Below are 18,953 nucleotides of genomic sequence, written 5' to 3' on the forward strand. Positions count from 1 at the left end.
ATTAAAAATTATATGTTATTGAAGTCCATGGAATTTAGAGCAATATACTCTTTTACAACTATGATTGCACAGTCTTTATGCAAGAGTTACAAATTTTTATTTATTTTCTAGCTGGTTTCCTATCATAACTTTTTTTCAAGTTTGTTTCCAAAAAGAGGTTATATGATGGAGAAGTCATAAGATCTTGCCAACATGGCTGCCGTGGTTGATGCAAGGCAACACAAAATGGCCTAATGCGCGACGGCTTTCTTCCCGGAACTGGCGGTGGTTCGCGCCAAAAGCACTAACCTTAAATCTGCCCTCCACCCTAGCAACAACGGCCACCAATCCCCATCCGACACGTGTCCCGGCATGCTCCCAGCCTATATAATCTTGGGCACTTCCTCAATAAGGCAGACGCCTTCCACTCACCCCTGAGGGTTGTCTCCTGAGTTGTTTCTTCGTGACTGTGTGATGTGTGACTGACTCAGAACGGCCGCTTACCCCCAGCCATCAGCTAACCAACAATTATAGCCTCTTTTCAGTTTTTATTAGCTTTTTAAACTTTTGAGTTAAAATTTTAATTTAAATATGTGCATGTTTCTAGAGTCCAAATGATTAAATAAGATATTTAAAAACAGCTTTCATCTCAGTCCCCAAGGTGTTTCCTCACTTCTTTTAATCCTTTTACTGTTTCTGTTTACAAATATAAATAGATAGATAAAATAGAAATGGTATTGCTACATATTTCTATATTTTCCTGTTTTATTAAATATTATGTTGCATACTATACTAACTGACTTGTGTCTTGCTACAAATGTGTTTTGAAGATTATTCCATGGCTGGGAACAGAGACCTTCATTTTTTACTCAGCTGGGGAGCATCTCAATGGTTGGGCAAACACCCATTTACTCATGCAGCCTCCTCTGCTCATTTCCCAGCATTGCCTCTGATTTCTGTTAAGGAAGGTTCCATAGAGGATTCCTCCTGTGACAGACAGTAAGTTTGTCACACAATTGGAAGAGCCTCAGAAGTACCCGAGAGCTTCAGCTCTGTCCTGATGGCTTTCTGAGACCTGCTTATGGAGAAGAGTAAATCCCCAGACAATGAGTCAGTATGCCAGGGATTTCTAATTGAGAGGCAGAGAAAAGGTGGAGGAATTGAAACGTAACCTTAATCTAACTAAAGGGGAGTTTCAGACATAACCAGATTTACATACTTTCCTTTTTAAAAATGAAGGAATAAGGAGTCCCTGGCATACTGACTCATTATGATTTACTCTTCTCCATAAGCAGGTCTCAGAAAGCCATCAGGACAGAGCTGAAGCTCTCGGGTACTTCTGAGGCTCTTCCAATTGTGTGACAAACTTACTGTCTGTCACAGGAGGAATCCTCTATGGGTCCTTCCTTAACAGAAATCAGAGGCAATGCTGGGAAATGAGCAGAGGAGGCTGCATGGAGGTGGCTCAGTGGCAGAATTCTCACCTACCATCCCAGAGACCCGGGTTTGTTTCCCAGTGCCTGCCCATGTAAAAAAATGAATACATTAAATTAAAAATCAGGGAATAAGACACCCAAGAACATAAATATAAAGATGTTGAAGGTATAATATCCTTTACAAATTACCTCCATTTTAAATATTTCTTGTCCCCTATCTTTATTCCTTGGTGCCAAGAACATATGTGAAGAGCTGTAGGAGACCACGGTGATTTGCGTGTACTAAGGGCTCTCTCCTAACTCAGATAAACATTGAATTACAGAATGCAGAAAACCCAGGAAAAAAAGGGAAGAAACCAACGAAAACTTCTAGACCCACATCTGACCTAAATTTAGGAATATAAATGGAAACTATTCTTGCATTGTACTATGATCCTCCCTTCTACTTTTCTTTCTACTGTTTTCTTTGCAACTGCATGAAACAGATGACATTCACTCCATGTTTATTTGAGAAACATTTATAAAGTGATGCTCCAGTAGGAGAGTTCACATGCATGGGAGGCACTAAGGTTTGAATGAAAAAAGGAGAACTGAAAAGAATGATAATAAGGTTCTGCTTCAACATAGGGTCCCTCCAAGCCAAGGGCAGGGGCTGAGGATCTAACACAGGGTCACTGAACAAGAGCAACCTAGGGCCTGAAAAACCTCTTGTTTTGGAAGAATAAGAGCCAAGCAGGAAACCCGTTTGCGCTGAGACGGAGCTGGGGCAGAAACGCTTCTGACTTCACCCTGGGCCTCAGCTCAGGAGACCTGAAGAAGACAGAGAAGAGAGTTATTTCAGACCCAACTCGGCAAGCTGCTTCCTTCCCCTTATCTCAGGGCCACATGTTATCGTATTGTAGGAAGGAGAAAAAAAAATCAAGTCTCCTTAAGCCAATGCTACTCTGGAGTGCAGGCCTTCTAAATGGAGAGAAAAAGCTTTAGTAAAAACTACCTGATCAGATGTCTGGATGAGAAACATCTTTCTCATCGCTTCTGTTTCCCTTATTGTCACGGCTATCAGCAATTCTAAGAGCAAAAAATCTCCCTATAAAAAGGATTAAAAGGCATTACCTGTTGGCTGAATTCCAGAGTGTCCTGGGAAGAGAGGGGAAGATGTATATTTATAAGATATAGAGGCAAATCTGTGTCAGTGCAATGTTCCCATCCCAAGGCCTCTCATAAGTTTTCTCTAACACCACAACCCACACCATGTGAGCTCAGGGCAGACAGGAGGCAAGAGAGTGAGAGACCATGACCCATGTAGCTTCTGCCACACAATCTACTGTCATTGCATTAGCTTTGATTTTTTTTTTTTTTTTTTTTTTTTTTTTGGCATGGGCAGGCTCCAGGATTGCACCTGGGTCTCTGGCATGGCAGGTAAGAATTCTGCCATAGAGCCACCACTGCACCACCCTGAATTAGCCCTTGAGCCTCCATCATCTGCACTCAATGTCTCAACACATTAAACTTCCCCTTACCTCCCACAGACCAGAATCCCTCATACTATGATACGAACATGGAAAGTTGATTTCTAAATTTTCAGGAAAATTCAAGGTCAAGTACGTAAAGAAAACTTTGTTCAGAGCTACCCACACAGGAAGAACTAATATGAGCAAAGGCTGATCCTTTCCCCAGGAGAGTCTATGGGGAGTCTCAGCCTCCAGCGACCCCTTACCTTTCTGATGCCTGAAGTGGAAGTACAGCCCCACCCCAAGGAAGAGCAGACCCAGCACAAAGCCCCCGACTCCACTCAGCATCTTGCTCTGTGCAGATCCAGACTGTGCCCCTGGGAGGAGAAGCCAGGGTTAGTGACGTCCTAAGAATGAGATCCTAAGATTCAGATCCTAACATTCAGAGCTCAGACAATGGGAGAAGAAGCCTCCTCTGTAGAAGTAGAATAACTGACCACTTTTGGAAATGACTGAAAAATCACTTTGAGGTTCAGACATTGAACTCATTTAAACACCACAGCCGTGACACGAGGTGTGACCCAACATCTAATGCACGCGGGGCCTGGGACTGATAGGTGAAGTAGTTTGTCTAGGGTGGCAGAGCTAGTAAAAGCAGAGCTGGGGTTGGACTCCCCGCAGTCAGGAAGCCCCTCCATCGTAGAGGATGCGTCTCTTCTCAATGAACCACTCAGAGTGACTGAACCAGGAGTATGAGACCATACCCAGAGACAGAGGCCTGGTGCCCAGGGCAAATGGAGTGACCATGCCCTGTGACATCCTGGGAAGATTCAAAACAAGGAGAGCCTCCTTCCCACCTGCTGAGCATAACTGTATTCCCAGGGAATAGAAGCATTTGTGGAAACCACCACAGGGTTACTATCCCCAGGGACCTGTGCTGGAGAAGAGGAGAGAGTGGAGGGAGTGGAAGTTTGGTGTGGGAAGAGGAGAAACCTGACACTCAAGGATAAGCCAAGTCCCCCTTCTGGTGGGTGAGGAGTTTCTGGGCTCAGAGAGGTTCTCACTCCATTCCACTGTGACAGGGCTCGCCTGGCTGGGGTGCTCCACTCGGCAGGTGTACACGTCTCCGCTCTGAGGAACTGTTTCGAGCATCACCAGGGTCTGGAAGGTCCAGTCTCCATTCCGGATCAGGCCTGTGGAGACAACGCTCGTCTCCTCTTCCTGGCCGTTCCGGAACCACCTGACTTCAATGGAGCCTGGGTAGAAACCATTCACAGAGCAGACGAGGAGGTTGTGGTGCTGCAGGGGCTTCGTTTTTGCAGGATACACAGTCACCTCAGGCTCCACTAGGAGAGAAAAGGTAGGAGAAATGAGTGAGGGAGACAACGTCGTTCTCCCTGGTGGGCTGCCTTCCTGCCTCTCTCCACACCCAGGCTCCTTCGGGGGTGGCTCCTCCCAAGCTGGTTTCGTGGCCCAACAGGACTCGGTGTCCTGAGCCTTCCATTCAGTCCTCCCAGCATGGACACAGCAGGGTTAGGAGGTGCTGAGGAAAAGGGTGGGGTTTCCATATAGTAAACAGTTGTCATTGCTGAACTGAAGTGTTGACAAATATTTCCAAGGCGTTTTAATTTTAAAAGGATGGTTTCTGAAGCCAGGCTGGCCAGCTTCAAATCTAGGCCCTGCCCCTCACTGGCTGGTGCAGGGAGAGTTGTCTCAGTGCCTCTGTGCCTCAGCTTCCTCACCTCTGAATGGGGATAAAACAGTAATTTGTGTCTTAGGGTCATAAGAACAATAACGCATCTGAAATATGTAAAACCATGACTGCAGCTTAGGCTTCAAGAATGTTAACTATTTGCTTTCCTTGTGAAGTGAGAAAATGTGCTTCAAGAAGTACGAGTAGGTTAGGAAACAGCCCTGGGGAGGATGTGAAATCTGGGACTGCTGTCTTCACACACTCACACCTTAGAAAGTCACAGAAATGGTTCTGTCCCTGGGAAGCAGGAACAGACAAGGGGGATTCTTATGCCTATCAGTTGAGTCTGAGGAAAGTATGAGCCCTGAAGGAGAAGGAAAGGAATATGGAGTATCATTCATTAAAACAAACTATTTCATTTGTACGCATCAGACTAATCCTACATTTTGCAATATAATCATGTGTACAGTTGGATGTCTTTCTCTCTCTAGATTGACATGGGAGGTCAGGAGAGGATCTGGGACACACTGACATGTGTGCTTCATGCCTGGGAAAATCCTGACTTTAGCAGACCCTCATTAAACACAAGAATTTGCAAGAAAGAAAGGGCAAGATGGGGAAAAACATTTTTACTATACTCCAAAGTGGCAGATTTAAGATTTTTTGGTAAATCATTGCTAACAATTTTACAGTATATTTCATTAATAAAAATGTTTAAATTCTTAACATGAGGAGAACACAAAAGAGAAAAAACTCCTTAACATGGAAAATAATAACCAGAATTCAGACAGAAATCATGAATTGGAGAGAATGTTGATTCAAATAACAACAGAGTTAATAATCTTACTACATAGAGAGCCCATAAAATAGTGACAAGATCTATAGGACCCCAGAGATAACAGATCATCGATAATTTTTACAGCTGTAATTATGATCGACCAATAAATATGTGGAAGAGTTCAAGACCCTCAGAAATCAAAGAAATATGGGCAGGCCACGGTGGCTCAGCAGGCAAGAATGCTTGCCTGCCATGCCAGAGGACCCAGGTTCTTTTCCCCGTGCCTGCCCACGTAAAAAAAAAAAAAAAAAGAAATCAAAGAAATATAAATTAAGAAAGGATAGATGTAAATCTTCAACTGAGGAGTTCTTACAAATATGAATGTGAAGCAAATTGTGAACAATACAAAAGAATAATGTGTAACTACTTAAATACTACAGGCATTATTATAAAAACAGTAACAGGTCATGTAGCAATATTATCAAAACAGAAGTGTGTTTTTGGTGTGTTGAATAACAAAATTAGAATTCCAAAGGCTAGTTTCACAAATATATTATCTATGTAAGTATATAAGCTAAGAACACAAGAATAGAAATTGCTGCTTTAGACCTAAAAATTAATTCAAGGTGAAAAGTGCCTCAGAAGTCCCCTCACACCCATCCCCCCACCTCCCAAAATTAGCCTGATATTTGTCTCAGTGAAATGCAAACGGACAAACACTCATCCTCCTGGGTCTCAGGGTCTGACCTGACCTAAGGACAGAGCGACCGTTCCTCCCCCTAAACCTTCACCCCAACCACAAACACCCTAAATTCCCTTCCCCAGGTCTTCTCCCGCTGCCCCATCGCTGCTCCTCCATCTCCAGCCCCTTCGCCCCCAACCTCGCAGCTTTGCAGGGGCCACAAGGACACCTGAACCCCCCCAACACCCACGCGCGTCCCCTCCGTGTCCCACACCCAGGCCCCCCCTCACCTGCAGGCTCCCTGTACACACACACACACACACACACACACACACACACACACACACACCCTCCTCTCACAACCACGCCCTGACTCAATGCACACCCTCTCGCTGACCACACACCCTCCCCCGCTCCCCCGAACTTCCACTCCCAGCAACCCTCTCCCTCAGGTCCCATCGCACCCGCGCTCACCTCGCCGCTGCACCAGGAAGCTCTCACCAACCCTGTAGTTGTGTCTGCAGTAGGCGTCCACCTGGCCCCTCTTGTACTCCAGCAGGTCCTTCTGGCTGTTCCAGTACTTGGCGCTCGGCCGCCCCAGCTCCGTCACGGCCACGAACTCCCCCACGTCGCTGTCGAAGTGCACGTACTCCTTGCGGTTATAGATGTATCTCTGTAGGTAGCGCACCCGCTCGGTCCCGTTGAAGAAATGACACTCAGACTTTGCCTGCTCGATAAAATGGGCTGAGGGGACAAGACCACCCGGTCACAGGGCGGCCTCCAGGGGACAGACTGACGGCGACACACACCAATCGGGGGCGCCTGGGCGGGCGCGGAGGCGGGACTAACTCAAGCCCTGGGGGTTCGCTCTCCGATGCCCTCCACGGGAGACCTGCGAGGCGGAGCTCTGAGGATTTGTCCGCGTCACCGCCGCCTGCCCCACCTCCTCCTGGAGCCTCCACCCCAGAGAAAATCCCGACTCCCTGCTCTCATCCCCACTGCGCTTCACCCTCTCCCCAAAAGCTTCCCGCCTCCTCATTCCCTAAATGCTTCCATGTGCTGACCTGGTTCCAGGTCTTCCTGCCCCCTGGGAATCCCAAAAGGGAAAGCAGACATCTTCCCTCTACCCGTGTTTAAAACTCAGTGAAAGTGATAGACAAAAGCCAAACACAAGAATAGACCGGAGTGAGAAATGTCTTAAAAGGAAACAGCGATTTCCATAGCGCAGTAATAAGATGATCTAAGTTATATCAGAATACCAGAGAAGGACTCAAAAGTAACATTTAAGATGTGACATGAAACAGCTTAGCTGGGGGAAGGTGGGGTGTGGGATAAACAAGGGGCACATTTCAGAAATCACACCAGTACACAGGATTGAAAGGACTGACGAATTTCTTGAAGAAAACAAAACAAATAAACACTGTCCACTGAAAAACAGAAAATGAGGGGAAGAAGGGAAAAGATTAGACTGAAGACACCACAAAGGGTCAGGTCTTTCAAAGCTCTGTAGATAATGTTAGGTTATAAAGTTATCCTAAATATAATGATAAACTATTGAATTTTAAGCAGATTAACGTCAATATAAATTCACAATTTCTTTTCTGCATTTCTAAATTTAAAAAGCTCTGAAAATCAGTTTTCTTTTAAAATTTTCTGCTAAAATTCATTTGGCAAACCTGAACTCATGAGGGAATTGATCAGATGATGGTAAAATTCTCATCAGTTACAGGTGCTTCTGTTGGGTAAAGATAGAAAGGTAGAGGATTGAAATGCAAACCTTCAGGTGTGTATGTGCAGAGATAGAGACACGTAGACATATGTGCAGATGTAACTGAGAAATTCGGATGTAAGGGGTGATTTTGGTTGCTGAATCATTATAGATATTCCTTTTTGCTTTCTGGTCTACTGGAGTACACAGAGGGAAATACTGAAAGCTTTAACTGTAATCCAGCTGCCTTGATCTCTGATAATTAATGTACAGCCTTTATTCTGTGCCCTTGTGATTCTAGGAATATTGTGACTAACCTTCCCTTGTACTCATTTGTTCAGTTTTTCAACTTCAGAGCCTTGTGATTTCTAAAGACAGCCAGTAATGTTTATCAATGAAGTGTCTCTGGTCATTCCAGAACTAACCCACCCCAAGTTCAAAGTTATCTTGATGACTGAAACTGGATCTAACCAATATAGGTCTGTGTGACATGCGCAGTAGCTTAGACTGTAACCTGTAAGTCACCTATACCTCATTATAATACAAATAATCATACCCATCATGACATTAAGGCTGCAATTTACTTACATATGCTCTGTGAATAAGCTTATAATCAATCTGACCAAGCTCAATAATTAATCACCTTTAACTACATCATCTGGGATATTCTGCTCCTTATCCTAAAACCTGCCCATCTTTTAATGCTATAAAATTGTCAGAATTCTTGCAGTTCAAGGAGACAGATTTTGGGGCTCATAGGCCATCTGATCACTTGCTAAACATCTAGGAATAAATTCTTTCTCTCTTTGAAATCCCAGTGTCTCAAGTACTGGTCATTTCTGTGCACATGCAAAAGAATCCACCGCCTTTTTCCAGTACACATATGCATATTTAATGTTTTATGTCTTTAAGTTAAATTGAGCCATGAAAATACGAAAGAGTTATAGAGAAGTTAAATTGAACTATGAAAGAGTTTTAGAGAAGTTAATTTGAACTGTGAAAATACCAAAAAGATTTAAAGATTAACCCTTGTTTAAAAGTGAGAAGAGTAAACACAAGCATCAGACATTACCAATTTTAGAGAATGTAGAACTACCACAAACATTTGAGGCATTTTACCCGTGGCAGTCACCCCATTAATGATCTGACAAGATAAAGGCAAGTCATTTGGGAGTTAACAGAAATGGTGATGACCAAGACCTCATGACATATTGAAAAACATTACAAAAGGCAACAAAAAAGAAGATTGTGAACTTGATTGAATGAATTCAACAACAAAGTGGTAAACTTCTGCTACTGTCAAGTTTTCTGATACTGAAGCAATCTAAAATAATCCATGAAGTAATAAACTGAAAGGTAAATGTGTATATAATGTTTGTCTCTAGAATTTTTAGAAGTGTAACTATATAAATGAGAATTCTCCACCTTGGCACTATCACATTTTGGACAAGATAGTTCTTTGTTGTGGGGCTGCCCTGTGTATTGAAGGATGTTTACAAACTTCCTGGCCTCCACCCACTGGAAACCCGTAACACTTCTCCAGTGTGACAACCAAAAACTGTCTCCAGACATGGCCATGTGCACCCTGGGAAAGCAAAACTGTCCCCTTGTGAGAGCCACTGGGATGAACGATCTGAAAAATCTGTTAATCTGTCAAGCCCTTGTTCTTTATGAAGTAGCAGAGATTGCATCGAATAATTTTCCAATATTATACCTGATGAGAATGTTGGTCCTGAATAAATTTATTTTTACTCAAAACAGCTCTGTACTGAGACCATGTCCTTTTTTAAAAAGTTAAAAAAAATTAATCAGGTCTAATGAGAGAACATCAAAAACTTATTATGGATTCTAACCAAAGAACGACGGTTCTTGAATGAGCCAACGCTGTAGTTTCGCCCAAAGCTTGGTGGGCAGTGATGGGGAAAGCTCAAATGCAGCCTGTCTAAAAAGTGTATTTTACTTACATGTTATTAGGAAAAGAAAAAACAGATATGTTTTATTACATGCTTAATAACCACTTTATGCGAGTGGTTTAGGCTCATTACAGTCAAGCTGGATGGTGAAAAAATCACACCATGTTACTGCAACTGCACAGCTGTTCCACACACCCCACTCCTAAGCTGCTTATTATAGGTGTTTTGCTTTTTTGTCCCCTAATATTGGGGTGCAAGAGTACTTCAGTGTAGAATACTCACTTTCCATGCGGGAGACCAGGGTTTGATTCCTGAACCATGCACCAAAAAAAAAAAAAAAAAAAAATTCCCAGGGTGATACCTGTATTGGTCCCAAGAAGAGCAAGACTAAACAGTTTTAAAACTCTGTGCTTGGGGGCTATAAGAGTAATTCAGTGGTAGAATTCCCTCCTGCTATATGGAAGACTAGGGTTTGATTCCTGGCCCATACACTTCCCCAAAACAAACAAACAAGCAACAGATAGTGCTGCATAAGGGGATACTCACGTGGAAAAAGAATGAAATGTGACCCCCACCATACAGCATACAAAGAAAAAAAAAAAGGAAAAAACCCCCATCTCTGTGCTTGCTGTAATTTACAGAGGCCTCACCTCTAAATCCAAGAGGTCATTTGCTTATTATGATGCTAATATTTAATCAATCAACCTTAACAACCTCAACAAATATTTGGCAAAAACTTTGGGCTATGTTGATGGTTGCAAATTAACAAGCAGATGAAATTTTCGCTATTAAGTAACTAATGAGAAGGAAAACTTACCAGATTTCATTATTTGGTGAAACTTAATCAAATAAAATTCTGAGTCAGAGGAAGCTCACATTAACAAAATCCCAACGAGGGACAATGAGGCCGCTGAGTGTTGGAGACATGGCAGTGGTGACCTGGAGAGCACAGGAGAAAAGCTCCCAAGGATGATGCGGTGAGAAGAGGGGATCAGTTCATTAGTGACCTTGAGCAAAGTGCATTCACCATGGGGCAGGTTCCTCAGTTAGAGAGGCACTGCTGAGACACAACTGCAATGGCAGTGGAATGAGACTCACCTGGAATCTAGTGAGAGCCACAGCATCCTTGTGAATCTCATTCCTTCAGACAAGGAAATGACCAACCCAAGTTAATGCCAATGACAATAATGCCCTTGATGTGCCAACATCTATAGCCAGTAGAGGTAATAAGTGTGGATGATTATTAGCTCATTCAGCCTAATATGAGCTGTATATAAGCTTCAGATGTTATAGAATTACATAGTAAGTTGCAATACTACGTATTATCTATATTCCATAAGCATAGTTATTCATTCATAGATTTGTGTGTAGCAATATAGATGTCTTTGATTATTGGTTACTGCCTCTTTTCTCACTAAAGGCATTCAGCAATTAAGTGGAAAATGCGCTGAAATCACAAATTCTAATCTCAAACTCATCTGGCCCCAAGAGTTTTAGAAATGGAATTGTGGGTCTGTATATGTTTTAAGACATTACTGACAATGGTGCAGATAGTGAATTGAATATGAAGGAAGGCAAGAGTGGATGGTAAGAAAAGGATTTAGAGGTTCCTGGAATAACCTATGCATGAGATGACAGCAGCTCGGACTAGGGCAGTGACCTGCACACGTGAGGCAGTGGGCAGGACAGCTGATTTGGAGGCAGCAAACACGGGTTCTGTTGGCAAGTCACACAAGATTAAGTGTACAGTGTGGCAAGCACAGTTCCTAAAGTTTTACATAAACAATCTCTTTTAATCATCAGAACAACTCTATGAAGTAGATATGATTTTCCTCATTTTACAATTGAAGCATCTAAAGGACAGAGAGGTTAATGACTTGCCCAATGCCACATATTTCATAAGAAGTGGAACAATGATTCAAAGTCAGAATATCTGACTTTGGCACCCTGTATGTGAACAATATATTATATTAACTCTGCATGTGATTAATTACATGTTCTGTGCCTTCTGTCAGAGCTGCCACACAAATGTCCTCTTAGAAAAGGAAAAAAATTGTTCAGTGACCTGAAAATTCCTAAATCCTAGAGATTGTTCTCAGAAATCATTTCAAATTTCTCAGGAGCTTTCAACAATATTGGCAACTCCATCTTCTAAATGCCTCCTATCTTTTGAAACACTTAGAAGTTGTTATATTATTTCCCCACACCTCCTTTATTGTCTTGTTTCCTCCCAAACTATAAACTAGTATATAATAATGGAGTTCACTAGTTTCATGAAGGATGTCGGCTAATTTCACTCTACACATTTTTGTCTGAATTTTCTACCCTTCTAATTCTCATGTTTAGTCTCTACATATTCTTACAGTTGTTTAAAGCATAGAAATGTAATCATTGAACTGATTTCTCTGATTTTGCCAACCAGGTACCAGGTTATATTACTTTATCCCTAACATCATATTCCAGCTTGATTCCTCTGCCACCACTCCTCTACATATCAATGCCCCCAACTAATTCGTTTTGTAACTTTTAAAAGTCTTCTACTCCCTGTATTATTAGTAAGCATCAAACTACCAGCCTTGTCCAGTTGCAGAAATCTCCTATCTTGAGTCAATTTCCCCTCAGAATAGGAGAAACTAAAAAGCAGATGAAATTCTCATCTAGACAGCTTTTACACCTGAACACAACTCCAGACTTTGGCACTGCCCATCGCTGAGCTCCCCTTGTCCCTCTGAAATGATGGCAGGGAAGGGTGTGCTCTGGATGAGACGGGATCTGACTTATTACTCACAAATCCTCCAAGAAACTTCTTGATAGATGAAAAAGTTACAAATATATATAGGTGAAATTGCTGTTCATTTTATCTTAGATATGCCGCTCATGAGGTTAGCTCCCTTGATCTACACTCACTGTCTCTATGGGCCATGAGCCCCACTTAGGGTTGACAGATTTGGTAAATGAAAATATACATGGCCCAGTTAAATCTAGATTTCAGATAAATTATTTGTTTTTACTTGAAATTCAAATTCCAGTGAACATCCTGTGTTTTATTTGGCAAGCCTAGCCCAGGTTTATAACACAGTCTCAGTGAAGGGCTGAGTTTAATACTTCTCTGCGTTTCTCAATAAATGACTATGATTGTTTGCATATAGCGTGAACCTTTATAGGTGTTATCAAATAATGAATTGAAGCTGAATTAAAACCTTTCCTGTATATTGGAACTAGTAGGCCTTGGATTTTCCCCCCACCCTAGGAAATGCACTGGTCATATGAAGGTCAGAAAACTCATCAATACTAAGAAATGATGAATATGCAACTATGTGATGATATTAAGAATTACTGATTGTACATGTAGAATGGAATGATTTCTAAATGTTTTGTTAATTTTTTTTAATTAATAAAAAAAAAATTTTTTTTTTAAAAAAAAGAAAACTCATCAATAATTCAGACCCCGTTAACCACTATGCCTTCATGATAGCTGAGAGCCCAGGCTCTGGAATCCTAAAACCTAGATTCGAATATGAGTTCTTCCTCTCAGGGTCAATTTTCAACCTACATGACTGTTTTCTTTATCTCTCAAATGAATTTAATTTCTTCTTCTTTTTTTTCTTTGCATGAGCAGGCACTGGGAATTGAATCCGGGTCTCTGGCCTGGCAGGTAAGAATCCGGCCACTGAGCCACCACCGTATAGCCCTCAAATGAATGTAATCACGTAATTCTTACAGGGTTATTTAAATATAAAGATAAATAATGACTTTTCATTGTACTGTTCACATAATACATACTTAATATATTCTCATTTTAATTTTTGTATGCCCTATGAATGCAAGCTCCCAAGACCTTTCTATTTCTTAAATTCCTAAAGCGTATTATACTTCATATGATTATATGATTTTAGTAATTGTTTTCTATTATTTTTATCAGTAATTATTGTTTTGAGCACATAAGTACAGAAATATTGGATTCTTATAATCATGGCACAAGTATAGCACATGTGAACTAACTCAAAAGGAGACTGCTGACAGCAGACAGCGACATTGGGTGTCCTAAGGTTTAGACTGTGGTCTCGGTTCTTGAATTAACTACATGGCAGGAGTAAGGTGATGATACATTTACCTTTTAGATTCCATAGGTTTAGAAGTCTAAAAAATGTCACAAGTATGAAAGATTCATTATAGGAATTACACACAGAACTTTATAAAGCTGGTACATAGTAACTGCAGCACGTTTGATATGCTCAATGCTGATGGAGAAAAGATTTCTTTTGTTAATCACTCCATCCTCATTAACTAGGACAGTGACTTGTTTTCTTAGGTCTCTAATAACTGCTGGTTGTGGCATTAATGTCTCTGTGCATAACCAGTCACTACTGCACACCGCCACATGCTGGTACTTCCTTGTTATTGTCTGACTACCTCAGGTTCTCAGTTCCTTCCAGCTTCTCTTCAAGGCTTTATTATTTTTTAAAAACACAATTTGTACTGTGAAATATAGCATATATACAGAAAAGTGATAAATTTCAGTATATTTTATCAAGTAAATTAAAGAACAAATTTCAAAGTATGGTATGGGCTACTGTTCCACCATTTCAGGTATTTCCTTCTAGCTGCTCCAAGACACTGGAGATTTAAGAGAAATATCAATATAATGATTCATACTCATTTGTTAAATCCTATCTTCTGTGTTAGAACTCCTTCGTCTCCTTTGATCCTTCTCCTAATCTTTAGGGATATTTGGGCAATGACCATTCTCACTTATTCATCTTGAAAAAGGGTGTTAACATTTTGGGGTAGGGAGATACAACTGACTGATATTCTTGGGACACTAAGACCGCTGGATTTCAGGGCTTTTGTGGCCAAGAATCCATCTGGAGGTTTTAGGTTTCTGAAAAATTAACTTAGCGAGAGAAACCTTTATAGTTTCTCAGATAAAGCCCTGGGTATTCTTTGGGTTTACAGGAATCTTTTAGGTTGGGGCTTGGCATACTATGGCAATTAGCAATATCTTGCTAAAGCTTGCATAAGAGTAATCTCCAGAATAGTCCTTTGACTCTATTTGAACTCTCTGAACCATTGACACTTTCTTTTCTTACATTTCCTTTTCCCTTTTTGATCAGGTAGGCATTGTCAATCCCACAACATCCGAAATTGCCAGAGAGATGTACATCCTGGGAGTAATATCCCAAGAAGCGGGGAGGCTAATGAATTTACTTGCCATATTGAGCTTACAGAGAGAAGCCACATCTGAGCAACAAAAGAGGTTCTCTGGAAGTAATTTTTTAGCCATAATTTTAGGTAGGCTTAGATTTTCCACTACAGAAATAAGTATCTTAAGAGCAAATGCTTTGTTATTTTTAACCTTTAGGCCCAGCTGCCTCCCTGGTCCCAGAGCAGTCTTTCTCTGACACCAGCTACTCACAAGAGACCTTTGCAATCCAGATTTCACTTCATCACTTCCCATTCTCTTCTGACACAGTTAATCTCATTTTCATCCATGGGAGTCCACAAAATCTGCCAATGCCAAGTTAAGCAAACCCAGTGGTTACTTCTCTGCCTGGTCCTCTCCTCACCCACTTCTTAGTGGCTCTCCACACAGCAGACCACGCCATCCTCCTTGATGAAAATGTACTTTGCTTGGCTTCCAGGCATCACTTTCTCTTGTTTTCCTCCAACATTGCTGGCTGTTTTTCTCAGTCTCTCCCGCTGACTCATTCTTCTTGGATCAAATTTCAGTATGGAAATGACCAGACTTGGCACTGGCACATTTCTGCTTTTCTGTGCATACATTCTCTCTCCCTATGGAAGCTCTTCTACTTTCTTGGCACTTAATCCAGTCCATGCCCAAGATGCCAACATATAACTCTCCAGCTTGGTCTCCCCTTGAGCTTCAGTCTCATATTCAATTGACTTCTTCACAACTCCAACAGAAAGTCAACATGGCACCTCAAACTTAAACCTTTACATAACAAAAACATTTACTTCTAGCCACTCACTTCCACCAGTGTCCTAGATGATTTACTGTTTCCCCTTGTGAACATCTGTAATCCATTCTGCACAAAGTAACTAGAAATACTAAATATTGAAACTCTCCTTGTAACCCTCCAAAAGCATCACATAGCTCTTTAAATAAAATTCAGATTTCTTACCAGGAAAACAGAGTCTTATGTGATGTGCCCCAGTCTTTCTCTTCAACCACATCAAATGCCACTTTGTACATATGCCACAGCCACTCTGTCCTTCTCTCTGGCCCTTAAACACAGTAAACATTTTCTCCACATTTGGAACTTTCCCCTGTTGTTCTCCCTCTAGAACACCTGCCCCATAGATCTTCATATGTCTGACTTCCTCTCATCATCAATCTGTGCAAATGGTCACTTTCTCATGAAGAGTTCCCTAGCACTCTCTGTCCCAATACCTGACATATTCTCTTGGGGCACTTATTATGGGCTGAACTTTTCTTCTTGTTAGATCTTTACTTGTTTATTTTCTTTCTCTTTGCCATTACATAAGTTCCATGGTATTAGAGGCTTCTATCTTGCTGGGTGTTTTAGTTTCCTTGGCTGCTCAGGTAGATACCATGGAATAGCTTGGTCTTCCACAGTTTTATTAGCTCACAGTTTTGAAGTTAAGATAGAAGTCCAACGCCAAGGACTTTGGGTTTGTGGGGCTGGTGACTGACAATCCTTGGTCCTTAACTTTCACATGGCATCATCTCTGGATTTCTCCCTTATCTTCTGGAAGTTCAGTTAATGACTGCTCTCTCTGAGGCTTTCTCATAATGTTTTTAAATTTCTTTCTCTTATATAACACTCTAATAATAGGACTTAAAATCCATCTTGATTGATGTGGGCCATACATTAACAAAGTAACCTCATCCAAAATGCTACATACAATGTGTTCACACGGACAGGAATGTATTCTGTGTCAGAACATCTGTTTTGTTTCATTTGTGGGTGGAGTGGGGGCTATTTACCCAAAACTACAAACAACCATAGTGGGCATCCTAAAAAAGTGGAAGGAGATCAAGTTTCTGATGACACACTTCGTCTCTTCCACCCCCTATGAGAAATTCAGGCAAATATCCCCTTTTTGTTTGTCCCTTACATGAAGGAAGCTTTCCAAGGTAAGGAAAAGGTGATTTTAAGAAGAGGAAAGTTTCATTATGTTTTCTCTTTTATGATGGATCTCCTATATAACTTAAAATCTGAACGTTTTGGAAATTTTAAATATGGGGATGATGTAACTAGAGAAAGAAAAAAGGAACTGGAAGTAGAACTTACCAGACATGACTAATTAAGGGTTACAGAAGTCATGGTGAATGAACCTATTAAATTTGGGACAAAGACCCAAGTGTGTCCATCAATTTCAGTGTCTTTCTTGTTGGCTCTCAGCCCTATGGGGTGTGGGTAGTCTTTGTAGCCCCCGGGCCCCTGCTTAGGATATAAAGTAAACCAAATTAAATTGCTCTCATTTGATTATCTTTGACCTACAAAAAGAGAATTTGGGGTGATTTATCTTATAGTAGTTGAATCTCTTCTTTTAGTTTTAGAGAAGGGAGTGGAGAGATGGGGAATAAGCTGATAACATAGAAAGGTTCAAAGTAGATTCATAAGAAACACTAACATGTGATAGGTTTGTAGAAGATGCCACCCAGAGAACACCCCTAGATGCTCCAAATATACAGGGCCATTGCAAGCATGAAGCTTCTCTGCTTCAACAAAGAGACAACACTACATGCACTTTCTGTCAGAAAACCTCCAGTACGGGGAGAGGGGACGGTAGACATTGGGATTCAGGGAGAGAGAAAAAGAGGTAATTAGGCCTCTTGTCAGCATCCTCACACATTAGGGAGGCACCAGCATCACAGATGCCGTTGGAGCTCTAACACTCTTCTGTTGCCCCTCATCCCCCGTGAAATTTCAGAAAACCCTTCTCTTTCATAGTAGTAGTCAATATAAAAATGGGAACCACTGGATGGGAAATTATTTTACCACAATTGCATCTAAATCATCCCAAGATCCTGAAGGATTGGGATGCAGAACTGGAGAGCTCTTTTGAGCATCCAAGCCCTTGTTGTTATGGAAAAGTTTGGGATCTGTATGATAAAGATTAATGGTCCCTAAAGAAAATATCAGAATTTTTTGAAGGACTTGACTTCACATGGCCTGGAGATAGTAATAAAGTTGTCTTTTCCTTCTTTTCCCCACCCCGAAGGATGTTGCCACCCAAGGCAAGTACTTACCTTTGGTATCCCTGGCCAAAGCCAGGGGAGGGTTCAACACCATCAATGTCACTGTCAAAGCTGCCATCCAGGAGCCCTCAGGGAACAGAAAACACACCATGCTGGAAACCAGGAGTCGACAGGGTGCGAGAGAAGCAGGTAAGCCTGATCCAACGAGACCTCTGACACCCCTTCACACACAGCCCCAAATATAGGAAAGAAAGAACTAGTTTCTTTGACCCTGGGTTGGGTAACCTCAGTGTGGAGAGCCAATCAGCATCACAGATGAGTGGTGTCATCAGTTCCCGGTCAGAGATTCAGTATGAAGGTCCTCTTCTGAAATTTAGAATTTCCTTCTTTACTAAAAGATTGTCTTAATTTAGTACTTTAAAGTTTTGTGCAATTACTCTGTGACACTTTGACTGGGCCCTTTCAAATTTGACATGTCAGAATTATCCTTTCAATTGCATAGTGTAGTCTGTCTCCTTAGAGGTAAACATGTACCTGATAAAGTAAAGGAAACTGGAAGTTAGTCAATAATTTAACTTGAGTGAAAGGTTTTTCTCACTGAATATGGTGGCACCTCCAGAATATACATAGTTAGGGCTTAGGAAAAGGCAATCGAGGTGGAATGGAGGATTTAAAAAGTGCCCTTGTATATAACTTAATCTAATAATCTGATGACAGCTGTCTAATTAAAGTATGCAAGAGGCTGAGAGATTGATAAAGGACTCAAAGTCAGCCTTTGGCCCAAAAACTCTACTTAAAATAATAAATATTTCAAGTGGGAAAGTGTTCAATCCCTTATTCCTCATTCCCATTATGATTTATCACTTTTTTAAAGGATATTTCCCCATATTGATATCTTTCTCATGATTATCCTGGGAAAAAGAAAAGAAAATTTAGCTAATGAATACATTACAAAATGTTGAGGAATAAGAACTCTGGAAATCAACAAATTTCAACCTGTTGCATCTTGTAATTTGAAACATATAATTTTTCTTTTAGACAATTTTTAAACCTTGTAGATAGAATTTCTGGGAAGAGAGCAGAATAGGACATGTTGAGTTGAACCCCGATCTAAGGAACAGCAGA

The 18,953-nt window shown here is 41.3% G+C and overlaps 2 protein-coding genes across 2 annotated transcripts in view; both read right to left on the reverse strand.

Moving 5' to 3' along the window:
- Positions 1-1,901: 1,901 nt before the first annotated feature.
- Positions 1,902-18,072, reverse strand: LOC143684453 (HLA class II histocompatibility antigen, DR beta 3 chain-like). Its single transcript, XM_077161432.1, has 6 exons — positions 17,880-18,072; positions 6,494-6,763; positions 3,931-4,212; positions 3,133-3,243; positions 2,529-2,552; positions 1,902-2,225 (listed from the first exon to the last, which is right to left on the reverse strand). The coding sequence occupies exons 1-6, from the start codon at positions 17,977-17,979 to the stop codon at positions 2,212-2,214; spliced, it is 801 nt and encodes a 266-aa protein (XP_077017547.1). The 5' UTR covers positions 17,980-18,072; the 3' UTR covers positions 1,902-2,211.
- The window catches only part of LOC143684452 (HLA class II histocompatibility antigen, DR beta 5 chain-like), a 202,575-nt gene continuing 185,523 nt past the window's right edge, over positions 1,902-18,953 (reverse strand). The window contains exon 6 of the mRNA XM_077161431.1: positions 1,902-2,225. Coding sequence (XP_077017546.1) covers positions 2,212-2,225 — 14 coding nt within the window. The 3' untranslated portion in view covers positions 1,902-2,211. The remainder of the gene's footprint in view (positions 2,226-18,953) is intronic.

The sequence above is a fragment of the Tamandua tetradactyla genome, chromosome 5 (assembly GCF_023851605.1).
Source record: "Tamandua tetradactyla isolate mTamTet1 chromosome 5, mTamTet1.pri, whole genome shotgun sequence".
NCBI classification, from domain to species: Eukaryota; Metazoa; Chordata; class Mammalia; order Pilosa; family Myrmecophagidae; genus Tamandua; species Tamandua tetradactyla.